The 20678-nt window shown below is 50.1% G+C and overlaps 1 protein-coding gene across 1 annotated transcript; it reads left to right on the top strand.

Moving 5' to 3' along the window:
* The first annotated feature begins 10217 nt into the window (after positions 1–10217).
* On the top strand, positions 10218–14788 carry LOC101125608 (bile salt-activated lipase-like). The gene is made up of 5 exons (XM_031014230.3): positions 10218–10305; positions 12155–12341; positions 12538–12741; positions 13957–14154; positions 14483–14788. Exons 2-5 carry the CDS (start codon positions 12274–12276, stop codon positions 14757–14759), a joined length of 747 nt encoding a protein of 248 aa, XP_030870090.3. The 5' UTR covers positions 10218–10305; positions 12155–12273; the 3' UTR covers positions 14760–14788.
* Positions 14789–20678: the final 5890 nt, after the last annotated feature.

A 20678-nucleotide genomic window follows, 5' to 3' on the forward strand; every position in this document is an offset into this window, starting at 1 on the left:
GTTGGAGACTAGCCTGGCCAACATGGTGAAACCCCATCTGTACTAAAAATACAAAAAATTAGCCAGGTGTGGTAGTGCGCACCTGAGGTCCCAGCTGAGGCAGGAGAATCACTTGAGCCTGGGAGGTAGAGGCCGCAGTGAGCCGAGATCGCACCACTGCACTTGAGCCTGGGCAACAGAGCAAGGCACCATCTCAAATAATAATAATAATAAAAGTATGAATTCATACAGGTATTTCCCAGTTGTAAGACTGTCAGGTTTTACTTCTCTGATTTTACACTTGTTTCTTTCTCCACCTGTGCTGAAAGTCTGGGTTCGACAGCACCAACATAATTGTTTATGTTCTTTTTCCTATAACATACATATGCTAGTTTTGAAATATAAGATACAGGCCGGGCGCAGTGGCTCACGCCTGTAATCCCAGTGCTTTGGGAGGCCAAGGCAGGTGGATCACGAGGTCAGGAGATCGAGACCATCCTGGCTAACACGATGAAACCCCGTCTCTACTAAAAAAATACAAAAAAAGTTAGCCAGGCACGGTGGCGGGCACCTGTAGTCCCAGCTACTCGGGAGGCTGAGGCAGGAGAATGGTGGGAACCTGGGAGGCGGAGCTTGCAGTGAGCTGAGATCATGCCACTGCACTCCAGGCTGGGCAACAGAGCGAGACTCCGTCTCAAAAATATATATATATATAAGATATTGCAATAAATCATATGAGTTATATTTAAAGTACATGAATTTAACAAATTATAAATTATATAAAATATTAGGATAAAATATTAAGACTACTAAGGATCATTTAAGATCATTTTGCTCATTCTCCTTAAATTATCCCACAGAATAAATAATTGTGCCTCTAGGTTCCTTAAGTAACTCTATGGTTACTTAATTGGTAGATTAAGCCATCTACCGATACACAGTTAGAACTTTGGGGTTTTTTTAGTCATGCAGATGTAGACACTGACCAAAGACTTCTTGTTTTTTTGTTTGAGACTGAGTTTCGCTCTTATCACCCAGGCTGGGGTGCAATGGCATGATCTTAGCTCACTGCAACCTCTGCCTCCTGGGTTCAAGCTATTCTGCCTCAGATTCCTGAGTAGCTGGGCCTACAGGCGTGCGCCACTACGTTCAGCTGATTTTTTTTGACTGATTTTTTTTGACTTTTAGTAGAGACAGAGTTTCACCATTTTGGCCAGGCTGGTCTTGAACTCCTGACCTCAGGTGATCTGCCCGCCTCAGCCTCCCAATGTGCTGGGATTACAGGCATGAGCCACTGTGCTCAGCCCCTACCTAGGACTTTTAAGCGGATTTTTCTCTGCCTGAAAACAAAGTTTAAGTGTTCCTTTTAGAGCAACCTGTAAACAGTGACTGTAGACCCTGATATTTGTTGTGCCATGAACTTCTCATCCATAGTTTTGCTGAGTGAAGGTATTGATGGGAAATGTGAAATTCAGAGAGGCAGGCACGGGCCCAGGCCACACAGCTGGGGAGCGGCAGCATTGGTTGGGACCTGTGTTGGATTTGCAATTCTGCCTTGTGTGATTTAACCTGGACTTCATTAAAATTAAAAATTTCTGCTCTGCAAAGACACTGTTAGGAAAACAAAGACAAGCCACAGACTGGGAAAACATTAGCAAAAGACATCTGATAAAGCACTGTTATCCAAAAATATACAAAGAGCTTTTAACACTCAATAAATAAAAAAAACCTGATTCCACAATGGGTCAAAGGCAGACACCTCACCAGAGAAGCTATACAGGTGGCAAATAAGCATCTGAAAAGTTAACCTAGGTTGGGTGCAGTGGCTCACACCTGGAATCCCATCACGTGCGGAGGCCAAGGCAGGAGGATCTCTTGAGCCTAGTTAATTCAAGACCAGCCTGGACAGCATAGCAAGACCTCATCTGTATTTTTTTCAAAAAGATATCCACATATGTTGTCAGGAAAATGCAAATTTAAACAGTGAGCTACCACTGCATACCTGTAAGAATGGCCAAAATCCAGAAAATTGGCCAAACACCAAATGCTGATGAAGGACGTGGAGCAACCAGAGCTCTCATTCAGTGCTGTTGGGAATAACAAACGGTACAGCCACTTTGGAAGACAGTTTGGCAGTTTCCCAAAAAATAATGCCTATTTCTTCCATGTGATCCAGCACTCTGATTCCTTAGGATTTACCCAACCTGCAAACAGATGTTTGTAGCTGTAAACCAAAAATAAAACTCCAAGCCCGGCAACTGACTGAATGGAACGCCCTCTCGGCCAGGGAAACCCAAAGGGACCTGAAGGTTCAGGCCATGATGGGCAGTAGGGGTCAGACATGCCTCATCGTACACTCTTCCCTTTGGAATTCAGGCACAGCTGACCAGCTTTTAAACAGAGATCTTAAGACTGACAGAACAGACTCTGTAGAAATAAGATATCAAATTCCAACCTGACTGTAGTATAGCATCACATGACAGATAGCAGGTCATGAAAGAAATTGAAATATTTTACCCCAAAATGTATTTCTTTGACATATTTTGGAATGGCCCTGCACAGCTGTCTCTTGTGGAGGAAATTTGTGTTCTGTAGAGAATCTCCTTCCCTTACCAGGTCATTTCTGAAGAGTCCAGCACCTTTTAGAGGTCTGAGAGGAAACATTTGCCATCTATTGTCTCTAAGGGAAGCCATCTATGAGATTTCATCTACATAACAAAAATCTTGGGCCAGGCACGGTGGCTCATGCCTGAAATCCCAGCACTTTGGGAGGCCGAGGTGGGCAGATCACCTGAGGTCGGGAGTTTGAGACCAGCCTGACCAACATGGAGAAACCCCAACTCTACTAAAAATACAAAAATTTAGCTGGGCGTGGTGGCGCATGCCTGTAATCCCAGCTATTCAGGGGGTGGAGGTAGGAGAATTGCTTGAACCTGGGAGGCGGAGATTGCAGTGAGCAGAGATCATGCCGTTGCACTCCAGCCTGAGCAACAAGAGTGAAACTCTGTCTCAAAAAGAAAGAAAGAAAGAAAGAAAGAAAACAGAGAAAGAAAAGAAAAGAAAGAGAACCTTGGTCTTCACAACTTTTTAACTTAACCAAGATCCTCCTTTCTATTGATTCCAGGGTTTTTGATAAAAACTCTTTCAACCAATTGCTAATTAGAAAGTCTTTGAATTCACCTGTGATTTTTAAGCCATCCCAAACCCTCTCACATTACTGATTTATGTCTTATGTTCCCCTGAAATGTATAAAACCAAGCTGTAACTCAACTGCCTTGGGCACATGTGCTCAGGAACTCTTGACACCATGCCTCTGGTTATAGTCAATCATATTTGGCTCAGGATAAATCTCGTCAAATATTTTACAGTTTGGGTTTTTTGGTCAACATAGCAGATGTTTATAGTAGCTTTATCCATAATTGCCACAACCTGGAGGTAACCAAGATGTCCTTCAGCAGGTGAATGGATACAATACATCCAGACAATGGAATTTTTTTCAGGTCTAATGTTGCAGGACGCAGAGGACTAGAGAGACCAGTACAGGTGAATGCAGGAGGATATTTATTTTAAGGTATGCACCAGCTCAGTGGATTCACATCCAAAAAGGTGAGCCTTGAACAAAGACAGAGTGGGGTTTTTATAAGTAGGCTTACAAAAGTAAAACAAAGGCAGTCAATCATAGAGTGCATAACTTGTGGCCTTGCCTAGCTGGTGGCCTTGTAGCTGTGTCAAAAGAAAAACAAGAACTGGCTAAATACAAATATTTGCAAAACATAGTCATGCTTAAGAGGCCAGGGAAAGGAGTAACAGTAAAGGAATTTGTCTTTCTTTTTTTCCTCAGCCTTGCTCTGGAGGTGGGGGGCTGTCTGGAGCTCATTCCTTTGGCCTTGGCTTTTTGGACAGCGTTATCTTATAACTGTCCTCGAAGTGAGCTGCTAAGCAGAGGAAAACTTGTTTCTTTTTCTTTTTAACCCTCACTACATTTTTCCCCGCTTCAAGTCCTTTTATAAAAAGAAGTTTAATAGAAGGCCTCACTATTACTTAATTCTGCGTGAAGAGACAAGTTTTCTTCTTTGGGCAAAGGTTGATATTTATGCAGAGCCGTCAGCTGAGTGGGGCTGAGTGGTAGTTTGCCTAGCTACTATTGCCTCTATAGCTGATTGAATGCTTCTAGCAAGGAGAGGTAAGAGACAAAGGAGTATTAGGCAACTTCCTAGTACAGCCAGAACTACTCCTATTAAAGTCTTGAACCCTCTGAAAAACGAAAACCAGTCTCCAAAGAGAGAATCTGGAGACCAACCTTTCCAAGTTTGAAGTGGAACATGGGCGAATTTTCTCATTCTTGCAGTTATTTCTATAATTGCCTTTCCATTGTCATCAATTTCCAGGCAGCAATTAGTTCGATTGAACTTTCCACATCCTCCTCCTTCCTGGGCGAGGAGGCAGTCTAAAGCTAATCTATTTTGATAGATAGCATTCCTCATTTTTGTAGATTGCTGGGCTAATAGATCTAAAGCCCTTGCTGTTTCATTAGTGATGATCTCAAGCACTATCTGTAACCTCATGATGCAGTTAAGCATGTAAATAGGAGAACAGTAACCCCATGAGCCATCTTCCCCCCAGGTAGCTGGTCCATAGTAGTGAATTATTCTCTCAGGGGGCCATTCATCATCTTTCCAGTCCCCTATGGCTATGTCTTTCTTTACGCTCCTTCTATATCTTTCTCTGTTCTCATCATAGACAGGATACTCTAAGGCTTCTCCTTGTCTTAGAGGGATTAAGAAGAAAGACGGCCTAATTGTTCCAAGTACACAGGCCCCTGTCCATTTGGCTGGTAACTGTCGGTAGGCCCGTGGCCCACAGATCCGATAGAGACCAGAGGGTGCTTGCCAGGTGTTTGGAGCTTCAAGCTGATACCAGGTGTGGTTTAGAGAAGAGAAACGGGAGAATGGATTTGGATGAGGTGGTTTGGGACTATCTTTGCCACGCCATAAAGTTTTTCCTAATTTTTTAACATGTTTGCTGTCCCAAACATGTTAATTCCCCTACTGGGTCTGTGGAAGTTTTTCCCTAGCAAGCAATACAGTATTTCCCAATAATAGAAGTTTTTAAGAGCCAGACGCTTGAACTTGTGGGAGTCAGTTTGCGGGAAGAGTCAGTCAGAGTAAAGTTATCTTGAGGCATTAAGTCTTTTGCTTCCCAAGGCCATTGGTCTCCCATGTTATTTCCTCCACAAACATAACATGAGGAGATGCCTAGGCTGCCAGCAATGTTTTCAGCCATCTGAGCAAATAGGTTTTTGGCTAAAGGGGGAGGCTCAGCAACTTTTGATTTATATGCTCATAGAATGACTTAAAGACTCGGAATTGCTGCTGGGATGACTTCTTGGTTTGAGTCCTCTTTATGATATATAAATTTACTTTAGCTTTTTGACTGCTGCTTTGTAATGCCATGGAGTAACCTGTAGTCCATATAGGTAGATCCAGCTCTAAGATAGTAAGATTTACAGGATTGCAAGTGCTTGTCTTACAGTCCGGTTTTGCTGGCGCTTTGATGAGCAAGATTGGCTTTAGCCTCAGTGATGATCGGTCAGTGAACTGTGTTGTGCGGTTCCAGCAAGCTAGTGCTAGGGCCTTGGAGGGGCAAACAGGGTATGCACATACAATTTTGTACTGGCAGTTTGTACAGTAGCCTGTAGGACCAGAGATTGTGAGATAGGTTGGGTTCATGGATGTTAACTGACAAATATCAAAGTATATAGCTATAGCCCCCCCTTGGGGGATAGAGGCTTGGGTTTGACTTATAAGACTTCCTTTCTTTGACTCAGTATGAACCTCAAACCAAGTCCTAGGTAAAGACTTAGAAGGTCATAGCATATATAAGGCTGGCCATTTCCTGGGTCACAAATTGAATAGGTGATCTGATTGTAAGTACAAGTTCCTAGGTGAGTCCCTGTACACTCCTAATAAGTATCGAATAATAGAGTCCTAGTTATACTGTTTCCTGACCCTGTAGTGTGTGTACAATGGGGACACCTTTCTAAGGGTACTTCTTTTAACATGGTCAAGGGGGGTAATAACAGCAAAACAATGTACAGCATATTCATATCCAGCAAGGACAGAAGAGGGCCTTGCCTGGGGGAGGAGAGTGAGCACAGCAACAGAACAATAGTAAAACAGTTAGTATTATAAGGAAAACTACCAGTCCTAAGATTTCTAACCACATTTACTTGCTTGACGAGTCCTCAAGCTTCGGCCGTGCGTAGACTAGTCAGCTTCGGGTGTGTGACTAGAGCGGGGCTTGTCTCCTTAAGCTTCAGCTGTGCGTTGACTGGTCAGCCTCACGAGTGACCAGAGCAGGGCGGTCGTCCTCAGCAGCAGCTTGTTGTCTTCTCAGGATCAGCTGGGTTGGATGATCTGTGTCCTGCTGGCTGGTCCACTTGTCCTGAGCTGCCGGTTTCAGCCGACTGTGGTGGATCCAAGACATAACACCTGCAACTTTAACAGCAACAGGAGTGGACAAGATTACAGTATAGGGCCCATCCCATATGGGTCCTAGAGAAGTTGGATTCCACTTTTTAACCCAAACAGAGTCTCCAGATTTAAAGGGGTGTACTGGGTCTGTCAGGCTTATAGGCATCCTTTCTTGTACCCAGCCACGGACCTCTTGCATGGCTATTCCTAAAGCCTGCATTTGCTTTCTTAAGGTTAATTCCTCTAGTTCCTGGAGATCACCTTTAATTTGACCTATGATTTGGGGTTGGCCAACTGAACAAAACCTCATAGGGTAAATACTCAGTTTGTTTGGTGGGGGTGCACCTGTCTCAGAGGAGGACCGTAGGCAAAACGTGAACTTATCTCAGATGAGTTTCCTGGCAATATTTCTTCAGTAGCTGCTTGAGTGTCCACTTCATGCGTTCCACTTTTCCTCAACTATGCAGCCGATAGGCTGTGTGTAACTTCCATTTTATTTTTAACAGTCTTGTTAAATCTCGTACTATTTCAGCTACAAATGCCGGCCCATTGTCTGACTGTAAAGATAGAGGCAGTCCAAACCTGGGGATAATATCTTTTAACAGTACTTTAGTCATTTGTCGTGCTTTTTCTGTCCTGGTGGGGAAAGCTTCAACCTATCCTGAAAAAGATGCAAATAAACACTAGCATATACCGATAGCTTCTGGCACGGGGCATTTCGTTAAAGTCTATAAGGAAGTTTTTACAAGGCATGGCTCCTTCTCCTGTTCTGTTTCCCAGAGGAGGGGTTCCTTTTCTCCTCTTTTTGTAACTTCATGTAATAGCTCAGCCATCAGTGAGAAATCTGGAATCCAGATACAGCAGAATCCTGCTGCCTTCAACTTCTAATGTGACCACAGACTCCTGGAGGCCCAGTGAGAAGGAGTCCGGTCTGTCCTAGTCCTCACATCCTTCAGCTCCTGCCAGCCCAATCAGATTAGTATCTGGTTCCTCTAAGGTACGGCAGCCCTTGGACAATGGCCTCTTTGTCTCACGGCCCTGGCCATTTCCCTCATTGCCTTCTGGACATTCATCCTTCCAGTGCCCCCTTTTTTTTTTTTTTTTCTTTTTTTTTTTTTTTGCATCTCTCACATTGATCCCTCTTCTAGCCTTGGTCAGCTCTTAAATCCTTGTCTAACTTGACCTCTTCCACGTCCACATCTGCGTCCACGTCCTCTCACATGGCTACTTTCTCTTTCTATAAGGGCTGCTGCCAACAGATCCGCCTTTTTCTTAAGCCTTTCATCCGCTTCCTTTTTCCTTCCTTAGTTCTCCTGCTCCTGCAGTCGGCTGGCAGGGCTGGGCAAGGACAAACCTGAATATAAAATTCAGTGTGTCTGCTGCCCACCAGTCCTTTATGCTTGGAGAAGAGAGAGATGTTTCTCTTTTTCTTCTCTTCTGTCTATTAAACCTCCGCTCCTAAAGTCCTCATGTTTGTCCCTGTCCTAAATTTTCCTGGTGCATGACGACAAACCCCCGGTATGTAGACCAGACAATGTAGCCGCTTCAAGGGATTTGAGTGAGGAAGGAATGAATCAATGGAGCCCAGGGGGGTTTTAGAGCATTCAAACTATTCAGGATGATACTGTGGGGACCAAGGGAGAGCTTTCCCCTTCTCCCTCTGAAGGACCACTGAAAAATCACTGACAGATTGTCTCATAGGAGAAAAGGCATACGTATTTGTTTAATGCGTATACACGGGAGCCTTTGAAATGAAGACCCAACTTCTCAACAGAGTACAGAGCTTAGATACCATCTTGAGGTTCCACAAAGAATGTGGGCTCAGAGCATGGCCAAAACTAGGTTAGGGGCTGGGCGCAGTGGCTCACAACTGTCATCCCAGCACTTTGGGAGGCTGAGGCAGGCAGATCACTTGAGCTCAGGAGTTCGAGACCAGCCTGGCCAACATGGTGAAACTCCCTCTCTACTAAAAATACAAAAATTAGCCGGGTGTGATGGCGGGCGCCAGTAATCCCAGCTACTTGAGAGGCTAAAGCAGGAGGATCCCTTGAGCCCAGGAGTTCAAGACTGCAGTGAGCTGTTATTGTGCCACTGCCCTCTAGCCTGGGTGATAGTGAGACCCTGTCTCAAAACAAACAAAAAAAACCCCTAAATCTGTGGACTCTGGGTGATTATGACATGTCAATGTAGGTTCATAAAGTATAACAGCTGTACCCCCTGGTGGGGGATGTTGATAATGGGGGAGACTGGGGTGGGGCGAGGACACACGGGAAATCTCTGTAACCTTCTTCTAATTTTGCTGTGAACCTAAATCTGCTCTAAAAATGTATATATATCAAAAGTGGGGCCTTCCTTTCCCTCTCCCCTGCCCCAGCCCTCTCCCCCACCTCCTTCCTCTCCCTGCTGCCTCCCCTCTGCCCTCCGCTTTCCTCCTTAGCCACTGTAAATGACACTGCAGTGAATATCCTGGAGCACAAAGGGCATGTCTCCCAGTTCAGAATTACCTCCTTTATTTAGAGCAGGTTCTCAGAACTAGAGTAGCCAGGCAAAGGCCTGAGGCAAATGTGTTTGCTCTGGGGCACCCCAGCCACCTGCAGGCCCCTTATTTCCTGTGGCCGAGCTCCTCCTCCCACCCTCCCGGCCTTTCCCCAGCCTCCCTCGCCCACTAGGCCTCCTGAATTGCTGGGCACCGGCTGTGGTCGACAGACAGAGGGACAGACGTGGCTCTGCAGGTCCACTCGGTCCCTGGCACCGGCCGCAGGGGTGGCAGAACGGGGGTGTAGCTGGTGTGGGAAGCACAGGCTCCAGTGTCTCCTGGGGGGCTGTTGGGTGGGAAGGCTCTGGCTGCCCCTGCCCTGTTCCCATCACTGCAGAGGGCTGTGTGGTGGCTGGAGCTGCACCGAGCGTCTTGGTGAGGGTGACCTCACACTGGCTGAGCTTACAGGCCCCATCTGAAGACTTTGTTCGTGGTGTTCTTTCACTTCTCAGAGCCTTTCCTGGCTCCAGGAGTAATACCTGTTCACAGAAAATACGAGTGGCCTCCTCTTCCTCCACAACCTCACACGACCTTCTCCCTTCCCTCCCGCTGGCCTCCTTTTCTCTCCTGTCACTCTGCCTGGGCATGCCCCAGGGCCTTGGCTGTGTCCTTTCTTTCCTCAGGGAAGACCACAAGTTTGGGCTAGATGCCTCCGTACACCCCCCCACCCACACCCCCTGAGCCTCTAGTCCTCCCTCCCAGGACGCATCAGGCTGGATGGTGACATCTCCCCACCCTTGAATGAGACTGCTTTGTGCTGCTCTGGGATTCGCACCCAGCTTGGACTGCTTGTTCCATGGCCTCAGAAAAAGCTCGTACAGATAAGGTCAGCCACTTGGGTGGGGGGCCCACAGCATGTCACCCTCTCTGTCCCAGAAGTCACATGCTTGGTGCCCTGTGAAGCCCCTCTGGGGACCTAGGGGACAGGCAGGGCATGGAGACAAAGTATGCCCTTTTCTCTGATAGTGACACCAAGCCCTGTGAACAAACCAGAAGGCAGGGCACTGTGCACCCTGCCCGGCCCCACCATCCCCCTTACCACCTGTCACCTTGCCACCTGCCTCTGCTCCCAGGTAAGTGGTAACCTGCACAGGTGCACTGTGGGTTTTTGGGAAAACTGGATCTCCCTGCACCTGAGTGGGTAGAGGGGAGGGAGTGCCTGAGAGCTCATGAACAAGCATGTGACCTTGGATCCAGCTCCATAAATACCGGAGGCCCAGAGGGAGGGCCACCCAGAGGCTGATGCTCACCATGGGGCGCCTGCAACTGGTTGTCTTGGGCCTCACCTGCTGCTGGGCAGTGGCGAGTGCCGTGAAGGTAAGAGCCCAGCAGAGGGGCAGGTCCTGCTGCTCTCTCGCTCAATCAGATCTGGAAACTTTGGGCCAGGCTGAGAAAGAGCCCAGCACAGCCCCGCAGCAGATCCCGGGCACTCACGCTCATTTCTATGGGGACAGGTGCCAGGTAGAATGCAGGATGCCCAATTCCATTTGAATTTCAGATAAACTGCCAAGAACTGCTGTGTAAGTATGTCCCATGCAATATTTGAAACAAATTTATATGGGCCGGGCGCAGTGGCTCACACCTGCAATCCCAGCACTTTGGGAGGCCGAGGTGGGTGGATCACTTGAGGTCAGGAGTTGGAGACCAGCCTGGCCAACATGGTGAAACCCCGTCTCTACTAAAAATACAAAAATTAGTCAGGCGTGGTGGGTGGCCTGTGCCTGTAATCCCAGCTACTCGGGAGGCTGAGGCAGGACATTCACTTGAACCTGGGAGGTGGAGTTTCCGGTGGGCCAAGATCATGTCACCACACTCCAGCCTGGGCGACAGAGTAAAACTCTGTCTCAAAAAATAAAAAAGAAAAAGGAAAAAATGAAACATATACCAAAAAACAATTCACTGTTTACCTGAAACTGAAATGTAACTGGGCCTTTTAAATTTGCATTTGCCAATCCTGGTGATCCCACCTACTAGCCTCTCTGATGGCAACGCTGTTCCCATTTTACAGAAGGGGAAACGGGCCCAGGGGCAGGGAGTGTGGAGAGCAGGCAGACGGGTGGAGAGAAGCAGGCAGGCAGTTTGCCCAGCATGGCACAGCTGCTGCCTCCTATTCCTGTGCAGGAGCCTGAAAGCCGGGCTACTCCACACCCGGGTCCGGGTCCCTCCAGAAAGAGAGGCGGCAGGCAGGAGCTCTCTCGAGGCATCCATAAATTCCACCCTCTCTGCCTGTGAAGGAGAAGCCACAGAAACCCCAAGCCCCACAGGAAGCCGGTGTCGGTGCCCGGCCCAGTCCCTGCCCCCAGCAGGAGTCACACAGGGGACCCCAGATCCCAACCATGCTGTTCTGCTGCCTGCTGTGTCTCAGGCCCTGGGGACTCCTCTCTCCACCTCTGCTGCCTGCTCTGCACACTCCCTGGCCCTGGGACCTGGAGGTTTGGGCAGTGGTCCTGGGCTCCTGACTCAAAGGAGAGGGCACCTTCTTCTTGGGCGAGCTCTTCTTGGGGTGCTGAGAGGCCTTCGGCAGGTCATCACGACCCCTCCCCATTTCCCCACCCTGAGGCCCTCAGGCTGGACAAGCCCAAACAAAGCAAGCTGCATGGCCCCGCTGGAAGCAAAGCCTGCTGTGCTGGGCCCAGTGACAGCCGGGTCCCGCCTGCCTCAGCAGCCACTGGGTCCTCTAGGGGCCCGTCCAGGGGTCTGGAGTACAATGCAGACCTCGCACCACTTTCGGCTAATGGACTGGAACCCAGCCCTGAGAGAGGGAGCTCCTTCTCCATCAGTTCCCTCAGTGGCTTCTAAGTTTCCTCCTTCCTGATTCAGGCCCAGCAAAGAGAGAGAGGAGAGGGAGGGGCTGCCGCTGAAGAGGACAGATCTGGCCCTAGACAGTGGCTCTCAGCCTGGGGAGGTGTGGAAGGGCCTGGAGACATTTGTGATTGTCACGGCTGCGGAGGGGGTGCTCCTGGCACCTCGTGGGTCGAGGCCGGGGATGCTCTAAACGTCCTACAGGGCACAGGATGCCCCTGATGGTGCAGAATCAACCCTGCCCCAAGGGTCCATAGATCAGAAAAGGGAGGGCATAGCCAATTCCAGCCCTGAGAGGCAAGGGGTGGCTCAGGGGAAACTGGAAGGTACAAGAACCTGCTAACCTGCTGGCTCTCCCACCCAGATTCCATAATACACTATCTGGGCTTTGTCCCTGTCATTGATGGAGACTTCATCCCCAATGACCCCATCAACCTGTACGCCAACACCGCCGACATCGACTATATAGGAGGCACCAACAACATGGACGGCCACATCTTCGCCAGCATCGACGTGCCTGCCATCAACAAGGGCAACAAGAAAGTCACGGAGTAAGCAGGGGGCACAGGACTCGGGGCGACCCGTGCGGGAGGGCTGCCGGGAAGGCACTGGCAAGGGGGCCAGCCTGGAGGAGGAAGGCACTGAGTAGAGGATTGGGAATGAGGAAGTTAGCACCAGTTGGGGTGAGTATGCACACACCCTCCTGTTGGCACAGGCTGAGTGTCAGTGCCTACTTGATTCCCCCAGGGAGGACTTCTACAAGCTAGTCAGTGAGTTCACATTCACCAAGGGGCTCAGAGGTGCCAAGACGACCTTTGATGTCTACACTGAGTCCTGGGCCCAGGACCCATCCCAGGAGAATAAGAAGAAGACTGTGGTGGACCTTGAGACCGATGTCCTCTTCCTGGTGCCCACCGAGATTGCCCTGGCCCAGCACAGAGCCAATGCCAAGTGAGGATCTGGGCAGCGGGTGGCTCCTGGGGACCTTCCTGGGGTGCTGCACCTTCTAGCTGAGGCCTCGCTGTGGGTGGCTCTCAGGTGTCTGGGTTGTCTGGGAAAGTGGTGCTTGAGTCCCCACCTGTGCCTGCCTGATCCACTTTGCTGAGGCCTGGCAAGACTTGAGGGCCTCTTTTTACCTCCCAGCCTACAGGGGGTTTGCAAACCCTATGATCCTCTGCCCTGCTCAGCCCTGCACCCCGTGGTCCTTCCCACTGGAGAGTTCTTGAGCTACCTTCCATCCCCCATGCTGTGTGCACTGAGAGAACACTGGACAATAGTTTCTATCCACTGACTCTTATGGGCCTCAACTTTGCCACCTTACAAAATAATTTCAGCCCAAGGCCTCATTAAAGACCCTCATGTAATAATAGCCAATTATAAGGAAAAATAAGGCCGAGTGCAGTGGCTTGCCCTTGTAATTGCGGCACATTGGGAGGTCAAGGTGGGAGGATCACTTGAGGTCAGGAGTTTGAGACTAGTCTGGCCAACATGGCAAAACCCCATCTCTACCAAAAATACAAAAATTATCCAGGCATGGTGGTGCACACCTATAATCCCAGCTACTCAGGAGGCTGAGGCAGCAGAATCAGTTGAACCCAGGAGGTGGGGGTTGCAGTGAGCAGAGATTACGCCACTGCACTCCAGCAGGGGCAACAGAGTGAGACTGTGTCTCCAATAAATAAGTAAATAAATATATAATAAAAATTAAAAATAAATTAGTAATCTGAAAAAGATAGGAAGATAAAAGTATACCTAGAAGTCTAGGATGAAAGCTTTGCAGCAACTAAGCAGTACGTTTAGCTGTGAGCCTCCTTTCAGTCAAGGCAAAAAGGGAAACAGTTGAGGGCCTATACCTTGTCCAATCTAATTGAAGAATGCACATTCACTTGGAGAGCAAAATATTTCTTGATACTGAATTCTAGAAGGAAGGTGCCTCACAGTGTTTCGTGGAGGTGAAGTATAAATTCAGCTGAAATTGCAGAACCCGTGAATCCATGAATTTGGTTCTCAGCTTTCCCTTCCCTGGGTGTAAGAAGCCCCATCTCTTCATGTGAATTCCCCAGACACTTCCCTGCCCACTGCCCGGGACCTCCCTCCAAGTCCGGTCTCTGGGCTGATCGGTCCCCAGTGAGCACCCTGCCTACTTGGGTGGTCTCTCCCCTCTAGGAGTGCCAAAACCTACACCTACCTGTTTTCCCATCCCTCTCAGATGCCCGTCTACCCCAAATGGGTGGGGGCCGACCATGCAGATGACATTCAGTACGTTTTTGGGAAGCCCTTCGCCACCCCCACGGGCTACCGGCCCCAAGACAGGACAGTCTCTAAGGCCATGATCGCCTACTGGACCAACTTTGCCAAAACAGGGTAAGGCGTGGGTTGAGTGCAGGGCGGAGGGCCACGGCCGAGAAGGGCCTCCCACCACGAGGCCTTGTTCCCTCACTTGCCAGTGGAGGGACTTTGGGCAAGTCACTTAACCTCCCCCTGCATCGGAATCCATGTGTGTTTGAGGATGAGAGTTACTGGCAGAGCCCCAAGCCCGTGCACTTGCACAGCCAGTGCCCAGTATGCAGTGAGGGGCATGGTGCCCAGGGCCAGCTCAGAGGGCGGGGATGGCTCAGGCATGCAGGTGCAGAGCAGGGCTTCAGCCCCCTGGGAGTCCCCAGCCCCTGCACAGCCTCTTCTCACTCTGCAGGGACCCCAACATGGGCCACTCGGCTGTGCCCACACACTGGGAACCCTACACTACGGAAAACGGCAGCTACCTGGAGATCACCAAGAAGATGGGCAGCAGCTCCATGAAGCGGAGCCTGAGAACCAACTTCCTGCGCTACTGGACCCTCACCTATCTGGCGCTGCCCACAGTGACCGACCAGGAGGCCACTTCCATGCCCTCCACAGGGGACTCCGAGGCCACTCCCGTCTCCCCCGACAGGCAACTCCGAGTCTGCCCCCATCCCTGCAACGGGTGACTCTCAGGATGCCCCTGTGCCCCTCACAAGTGACTCTGAGGCTGCCCCCGTGACCCCCTCAGGTGACTCTGAGGCCTCCCCCATACCCCCTACGGGTGACTCTGAGGCCCGTGCCCACCTCGGGTGACTCTGAGGCTGCCCCCATCCCTGCTACGGGTGACTCTGAGGCTGCCCCCGTGCCCACCTCGGGTGACTCTGAGGCCACCCCTGTGTCCCCCACAGATGACTCCCAAGGAAGCTCAGATGCCTGCAGTCATTAGTTTCTAGCATCCCATCAGCCTTGGTCTCAAGAGGCCGAGAGGGTGCGACCCCAGGGGCTCCCCTCCCATCTTGAGCTCTTCCTGAATAAAACCTCATTCCCCTGTCTGGCGTCTTTGCTCTCAAGGCTAAGCTGCAGGAAGGAGTGGACCTCAGTTACCCTTACAGCACCAGGTGGGGGCCCAACCTGTGACCCCATCAGCTGGCACAATCCCCAGGCTCCGGGGTGTTAATGGTGCCATCCTCACTTTCGAGTGGAGGAGGTGGGCCCAGGCAAGTTGATTGGCAGGCCCAGGAGTGGGAGTCAGGCACAGGTCACTCCAGAGCCTGCCCTTCCCTGAATGGAACCAGGCTGCTGGCTCCCAGGGGCTAGATTCTGTCCCAGATGGTGGGAGGGGCTGGTGGCAGCTGCAGTCAGAGAGGGAGCTGGGGTCTGGCAGGCTGTGGCTGCCTCTGGACTAGGGGATCCCAGCCACACCCACATCCTCTGGGTGCAGGGAGTGAAGTCTGTGTTCTAACTGGGGTCTGAGGAACCCGCCTGGGAAAAGAAACGGATTCTGCTCCTCCAGCCGGATGCAAGTGGAAGAAAGAATAACACATCACACCAGAAGGTTGGGAGCAGAGGATGGGGAGGGTGCTGGGCAGTAGGCGCTGGGTGGTGGGCCTCTGGGGGGTGCCCAATGGCTCTGGCAGAGTTGACGGGGCAGGGGGCAGAGGGCAGAAGGCAGAGTCAGGAGTACTCCTGCCTCTGCTGGGTCCAAGCCCAGGCACATCACTGAGCACTTGACCAGCCCGACCTCACCATGGCCTTGTGAGGTGGGTATGGTGTACACCCTCCTTTTAGACGTTTATAGATATTTAGAGGAAAATGAGGCCCTGACAGGGCATCACGTGCCCAAGGTCACTCACAGCAAGGATTTGAACCCAGGTCCCTGACTCCAAAGCCAGTGCTTGGAGCAACGTTGGGGGCCTTCTTGCCCGCTCCTCACCTACCTTCTAAACAGGCACTGTGGGGGCAGGGTGGGGCTTAGATGAGAGAAAATTCTGGAATCCTGAGCAACTTTGCCTGGGGGGCTCCGTGGTGGAGGGCAGCAGCACTCAAGGACCAGCTAGCCACTCTCTCTGCCCCTCCAGCCTACAGGTGGGAGGATAAGGCTCAGGGCCGACAAGTCCTGTGGCCTCATGCAGCAGAGCTGAGCCGGGACGAACCCTGTCCCCTGGAGAAGCAGGGGACACCCTGGCTGGCTGTGACCACTTTGGCCACCCTGGGCTTCCTGGGTTGGTCAAGGGGTCTCTGGTGTAAAAAGGGGACTCCCTGTCAAAGACTGAGTGAGATGGAGCTGCCCGGCAATGTGGGCCTCTCCCAGTGACTGTCCCTGTTCTCTTGGGCAACGGAAGCCCGAGGATACAATGATGTGTCCCTTCCTTGGCCACACTGGTACCCACAGGGATTATTGTGTTTCTACCTGTGCAGTCAGCTGCAGGCACTTCCAGCACTGTGGGAGAAACCCCTGGGACCCTAGTGCCTCTTCCCAGCCCTCGGGACTGGCACCTGTCTCTTGTTGAGAGAAAGCACAGTCATGTCTGTCATTCAGAAAATCACACCCCTGGATGGCCAAGCCATGTCAGAAGGGATGGGCTGTGGGGATCCAAGCGTGTTCTACCTCTGGGCTGCACCCGCCATCCCTCTGCTTCGGTTTGAATGCTTGTCCCCGCCAAAACTCATGCTGAAATTTAATCCCCAACGTGGCAGTATTGACAGGTGCTGCCTTTAAGAGGTGACTGGAGCATGAGGCCCTGTCCCCGTAGATGGATTCATCCATTCATGGATTCCTGCGTTAGTGGGTTATCATGGGAGGGTAACTGGTGGCTTTGTAAGAGGAAGAGAGACTTGAGCTAGCATGTGAGCGGGCTCAGCATCCTCACCACGTGATGCCAGTACCGTCTCGGGACACCAGAGTCCCCACCAGCAAGAAGGCCCTCACCTGCTGCAGCCTCTCTGAGGCAGGAGGAAAGGGAATTAGGGAAGCCAAGGGTTGGGGCATAAGCAAAGGGACAGCAGGTGCAGCCTGTTCTCATAAGCCAGAGAACAGCAGGTGCAGCCCGTTCTAGGCAGGATTGGGGAGCACACAGGCCACATCCTCACTGCTGTGATAACAAGTCAGGAGCTTCCACTTCAACCTCTGATTGACCCTGGGCCAATCCTCCACTTCAGCCTCTGATTGGTCCCAGGCTAATCCTTCACAGGGTGTAACCAATTGGAGGCCTCTAAAGGGCGTCTGGGGTGTTCTTTATAAAAACCCTGAGGAGCATTGCAATTGGGAGGTCCTTGAGCCGTTTGCTGGGGCCCGCTCCCACCCTGTGGGTTGTACGTTCGCTTCAATCAATCTGTGACTTTGGTAAGCTGTTTTTTTGCTGCTCTGTCTTTTTTTTTTTTCTTTTTTTTTTTGGTAGAGTTTCACTCTCGTTGCCCAGGCTAGAGTGCAATGGCACAGTCTGGGCTCACTCCAAACTCCGCCTCCTGGGTTCAAGCGATTCTCCTGCCTCTGCCTCCCAAGTAGCTGGGATTACAGGTACCCGCCATCACGCCCAGCTAATTTTTTTGTATTTTTAGTAGAGACGGGGTTTCACCATGTTGGCAAGGCTGGTCTCAGGTACCTCGGCCTCCCAAAGTGCTGGGATTACGGGCGTGAGCCACTGCGACTGGCCTGTTTTGTCTGTCATTGTTTCATTCTTTTGTTACTTTGTGAGTTTTGTTCACTTCTTTGTTCAATACACCAAGAACCTGGACAACTCAGTCAGGACCTTCCATCCTATAACACCTCAACTTCGGACTTCTCAGCCTTCATAACTGTGAGAAATTCTTTTTCTTTATAAATTACCCGGTTTTAGGTATTCTGTTATAAGCAACAGAAAATCTACTTTAAAAGCCTCCATGGCACAGGTGAGCCCTGCAGTGTGTCTGGGTGATGCCTGCAGCTGTCGAGAGGGAGGAGACAGCTCCGAGTCACCTGCAATCCATCTGGCTCTTGCCATTACAGACTCCAGATGATGCAGTTGAAAATACTGACAGGCTGGAGGCCATCTGGGGTCCTGCTGGCTCCCAGTCCCAGGAAGCCTGGAAGGGCACTGGGGTGAGCTCGGGCCAGCGCATGTTTACCGTCACAGGGGACATGTTTCAGCACTTCATTGTAAGGCTGTGGCCTTCTGTGCTTGTGGATCCTCAGTCTCAGTGGCCTTCCTCTTCCCCCCACCCCAACTCCTGTGTTGCATGTTTAACACACCCACCCCCAGCCAGGACATAACCAAATCCTAGACTGTGGACAAAGAATACAGTCACCTCAGGGGGCTGCGAGCTCTAAAGGCTCAGGGCCCAGCTACCCCTTTAGGATGGGTCAGTAACAACACGACTGACTGTAAATTGGTGATCACCTGAGACTGGACCTCAGCACCACACGGACCTGTGCTTCACCTTGGCCATCAGGGGAGAGTATGGAGGTCTTTTGCTGGCAGGAATCAGCACCCTTATCCTGGCAATCAGCACTCACTGGCCGTTCATGAGGCTCCAGCAGGACGAGTGGCCACAGTGTGCAGGGCACAGGGGATGGGGCTTTCCAAGGTGTTTCTGGATGACATCAATCACACAAGGAGTTGTAGGAATGCTGGCGTCCTGGTTCACGGGTAGACGCTAGAGGATGCCAAGGGTGCTAGGTAGAAAGCAGAAGATGCCAGGGGTGCTGGGTGACAGGTGCTGGGTGGTGGGCCCCTTGGGGGTGCCCAATGGCTCTGGCAGAGTTGTTGGGGCAGAGTCGGGACCACCCCCACCTCTTCCGGGTCCAAGCCCAGGCACTGCACTGAGCACTTGATGAGCCTGACCTCACCATGGCCTTGTGACGTGGGCACTGTGGGCAGGAATGCTTATGGAATGAGGCCCACTGTAGCCCTAACACAGCATCACAAGTCTTTCCCCAGAGAGAAAACGCACAGGCAATGGAAATCTGTGGTTAGGAACAAGGATTCCCGTCTAAGAAAAAGGGTGGACCACGGGCCTCTAGAGAGGACTGAGGTGAGGGGGCAAAGTCCTGCCCGTGCACTGGCTAACACTCTTCCTTTAGCTTTTTCCCCCACTTTCCATATTGTACATTTTATCTGTTTATAATTTTTCTTAGTGCTGACTAAATTCCAGGGTTAGACCTTGAAATCCACAAGTTCCTAATTGGTGGGCAACAGAAACCTCAGCAAGACAAGCAGAAAATGCTCCTCTTCCCCTAAAGCTGTAGAAAGGCAGCCACCAACCTGGGCTAGGAAATGGTCCTTACAGATACTATTTTTTTTTTAACTGTGGTAAAACATATATAACAAAACTGATGCTAATTTAACTGTTTTTAAGAGTAGAATTGAGTGACATTAGTTCGATTCACTGTTGGGCAACCATCACCACTCTCTATTTCCATAATTTTTTCATCACCCCAAATAGAAGCTCTATATCCATTAGCTAACTCCTCATTTCCCCTCCCTCTAACCCCGTAACCTCTATCCTTTCTGTCTCCATGAATTTGCCTATTGGAGATATTTCTCATAAGTGGAATTGTAATGTTTTCAAAGTTCATCCATGTTGTAGCATGTGTGGGCACACCATACCTTTTTTTTTTTTTTTTTTTAAAGAAGCAGAGTTTCCCTCTTGTTGCCCAGGCTGGAGTGTAGTGGCACAGTCTTGGCTCAATGCAACCTCTGCCTCCCGGGTTTAAGCAATACTGCTGCCTCAGCTTCCCAAGTAGCTGGGATTACAGGTGCTCACCACCGTACCCGGCTAATTTTGTATTTTTAGTAGAGATGGGGTTTTACCATGTTGGTCAGACTGGTCTTGAACTTCTGACCTCAAGTGATCCACCCACCTTGGCCTCCCAAAGTGCTGGGATTACAGGCATGAGCCATTGCACCTGGCCTTTTTATGACGGAATAATATTCCACTGTATGTTGCTGGCATGCAATGGTGCATTCTCTTATAAAGCATTATCTTCTCATCCTTTTTATTTCTGTAAAGTTGGTAGGAATGTTCCCACTTTCATTCCAAATTTTAGTAATTTGAGTCTTGTCTCTTCTTTGTTCATCTAAAGTATTGTCAATTTTGTTCTTTAGAAATAACCAGTTTTTGGTTTTGCTGATTTTCTCTATTTTTCTATTCTCTATTTTGTTTATCTCTGCTGTAATCTTTATTATTTCCTTCATTCTGCTAGCTTTGGGTTTAGTTCGCTCTTTTTCTAATTCCTTAATGTGTGCAGATAAATTATTGATTTGAGATCTTTCTGCTTTTTTAATGTAGTTATTTACAGCTATAAATTTCCCCCAAGCACTGCTTTCGATTTCACTGCATGCTGTAAGTTTTGGTATGTTGTGTTCTTGTTTTCATTGTCTCAAGGTGTCTTCTAATTTCCCTTGTGACTTCTTTTCAGACCCATTGGTTGTTTAAGGGTGTGTTAAGGCCGGGCGCGGTGGCTTACGCCTGGAATCCCAGCACTTTGGGAGGCCGAGGCAGGTGGATCATGAGGTCAGGAGTTCAAGACCAGGCTGGCCAACATGGTGAAACCCCATCTCTATTAAAAAACACATAAAAATTAACCAGGTGTGGTGGTGCACACCTGTAATCCTAGCTACTCAGGA

This window comes from Gorilla gorilla, chromosome 13 (genome assembly GCF_029281585.2).
Source record: "Gorilla gorilla gorilla isolate KB3781 chromosome 13, NHGRI_mGorGor1-v2.1_pri, whole genome shotgun sequence".
NCBI classification, from domain to species: Eukaryota; Metazoa; Chordata; class Mammalia; order Primates; family Hominidae; genus Gorilla; species Gorilla gorilla.